The 2045-nt window shown below is 37.4% G+C and overlaps 1 protein-coding gene and 1 long non-coding RNA gene across 2 annotated transcripts in view; both read right to left on the reverse strand.

Moving 5' to 3' along the window:
• The window catches only part of LOC117957739, a 17633-nt gene extending 17567 nt beyond the window's left edge, over nt 1–66 (reverse strand). Inside the window, exon 1 of the long non-coding RNA XR_004659580.1 lies at nt 54–66. This is a non-coding gene — a long non-coding RNA (uncharacterized LOC117957739). The remainder of the gene's footprint in view (nt 1–53) is intronic.
• Nucleotides 67–589: 523 nt separating this feature from the next.
• Nucleotides 590–2045, reverse strand: part of LOC117958188 (coiled-coil domain-containing protein 106-like) — a 2822-nt gene continuing 1366 nt past the window's right edge. The window contains exons 2-3 of the mRNA XM_034894464.1: nt 1795–2004; nt 590–903 (exon numbers count right to left, since the gene is read on the reverse strand). Of these exons, the coding sequence (XP_034750355.1) occupies nt 590–903; nt 1795–2004 (524 nt within the window). The remainder of the gene's footprint in view (nt 904–1794; nt 2005–2045) is intronic.

Genomic DNA, 2045 nt, shown 5'->3' on the forward strand with positions numbered 1-2045 from the left:
TTAGTGAGAGCTCATCTAAAGTGAGGACTATCTATGCCTCATTAAGCATTTACAAATGAAATCTAAAGACAATAGATATTCTCTAGACATTTGTTAATGAAGTATTTCATGATTAATTCAGGTAGTTACAAAGCATTAACTACCTGTTAGTAAGGACTTAGTGAGAGCTCATCTAAAGTGAGGGCTATCTATGCCTCATTAAGCATTTACAAATGATATTGTAACACAAATCAGTTATCTTCTGAACAGAAAAGGGAAAAAGACAACATAAAGTGATATACAACATATCACTTATTTATTACAAAACATCTCAGCCATTCGTTAATAAAAAAACAAGACAAAACACGGCTGCATAAACTGTAGAACTGTTCATAAAATGCACCATGTACAAATATATGATAAAATGAATTGAATACATTTCTTTCAAGTATAAACACCCATGTCTGAATACAAATTTACCAGTAGAGGTGCCAAATAAAATCTTTATAAAATAATAATATAAAATCTTTCAATGTCAAAATGTAACAACTAAAACAACTTTAGAATAGATGTGAAACCCATGTCAGCTCTCCTACCCCAGCATCAGAGCTCACTTTTTTGTTAGGGGCAGGAGCTTTCCAGAAGCCTTATAGGCTGTGATTGTGTCCTCTATTCCTTGGTCCTCCTGAATAGCAGTGGCACGCTGTGTGGCAAACACGCTGAGATTCTTCACATTATTGTGGTTTTTAAGGAGTTCCTTGTACTTGCCAGGCGCAGCAATGAACAGCTCTGCGATTGGAGCATTGACCACCACCGTGTTCCTGTCCACTCCAACATGCTTGAAAGCAGCAGACATGGTCCCTCCTTTACTGAACTGTCTAAGAATTCTTTTGTACCGGTCCACCATCTGCTCTGGAGTTTGGGCTGCAATTATAACAACATAAAATTAGTGTTCCACAATATTGTTTTTGTTTACTCGCACACTCTTTGACACACACACACACACACACACACACACACACACACACGGCTTGCGAGTCACACTAACATTCAGTTTTAATCTACAATACAAAACGTGACACTGAATGGTTGCAATTAAGAGACCTACATGTTGGTTTAGGGTTATTCCAGCTCAAATCAACAAATGCCTTCTGCTTGCATCTCAGGTGTTCTTAAAATTTGTCCTACATAAAGTCTGAGCATCCAAAGTGGGACCATTTTAATTTTATTTCTGAAGTTTAGGCATGCAATTAATATACTGTAGATAAGTTAATGCTTGCTTACAATTCAGCAACCTCAACACTAGATACCACTAAATCCTACACACTGCACATTTAATTGTTTCTAAATTTAAACTTTGAAAGGGTTGCATGAGTGGAAATGTATTTGTTTAATTTGTTCAGTTTGTCTGACAAGTTCAGTGGGCTCGTGAAATATGATTAAAAAAACTCAACCATTAAAAACACTGAATGGGGACACAATCCTCTTAACAGGAAACAGGAAACTACCTATACAAGGTTATTATCTGATGCCTCTAGCATGAAAATCTTTTGAGAATATAAATCACAAACTTCGCCTGTGCATGTGCTTAAAAGGGCACGGGGGGGGAAAAAATCTGCTTTGAGGTGTAATTACCTTGTACCAGGTTTCATGATTCCAGAAACCACTGTGTTTATGGTGAAATAGTTAGTTAGCACCAATAAAAATCACACATGTAATGTTGTGTTGGAGGAACCAACCTAGAGGAGCAATTGTACAGCAGAGCTAAGCAGGAACCAATGGAAACGTGGAAAGGTGTCAAAGTAGCTTTTTTACCTCTCTGCCGTGTCTTTGGTTCGATTTTCTTTGACTTCTTCCTATATTTTTTCCCTTTTCCCTTCTTCTTTCTCTTTTTTATCTTGTCCTCCTCTGCTGAGGACGAGGAGGAATCAGACATATCAGAGGAAGATTCCACTGGGCTGTCACCAGAAGAATCTGAAGACAAGTTCATTTCCTTGATGGAACCTTTGTCATCCTTTTTGAGAGCTGTTAAAACAGATACAAATACAAACATAAGGCTCACAATA

This window comes from Etheostoma cragini, chromosome 15 (assembly GCF_013103735.1).
Source record: "Etheostoma cragini isolate CJK2018 chromosome 15, CSU_Ecrag_1.0, whole genome shotgun sequence".
NCBI classification, from domain to species: Eukaryota; Metazoa; Chordata; class Actinopteri; order Perciformes; family Percidae; genus Etheostoma; species Etheostoma cragini.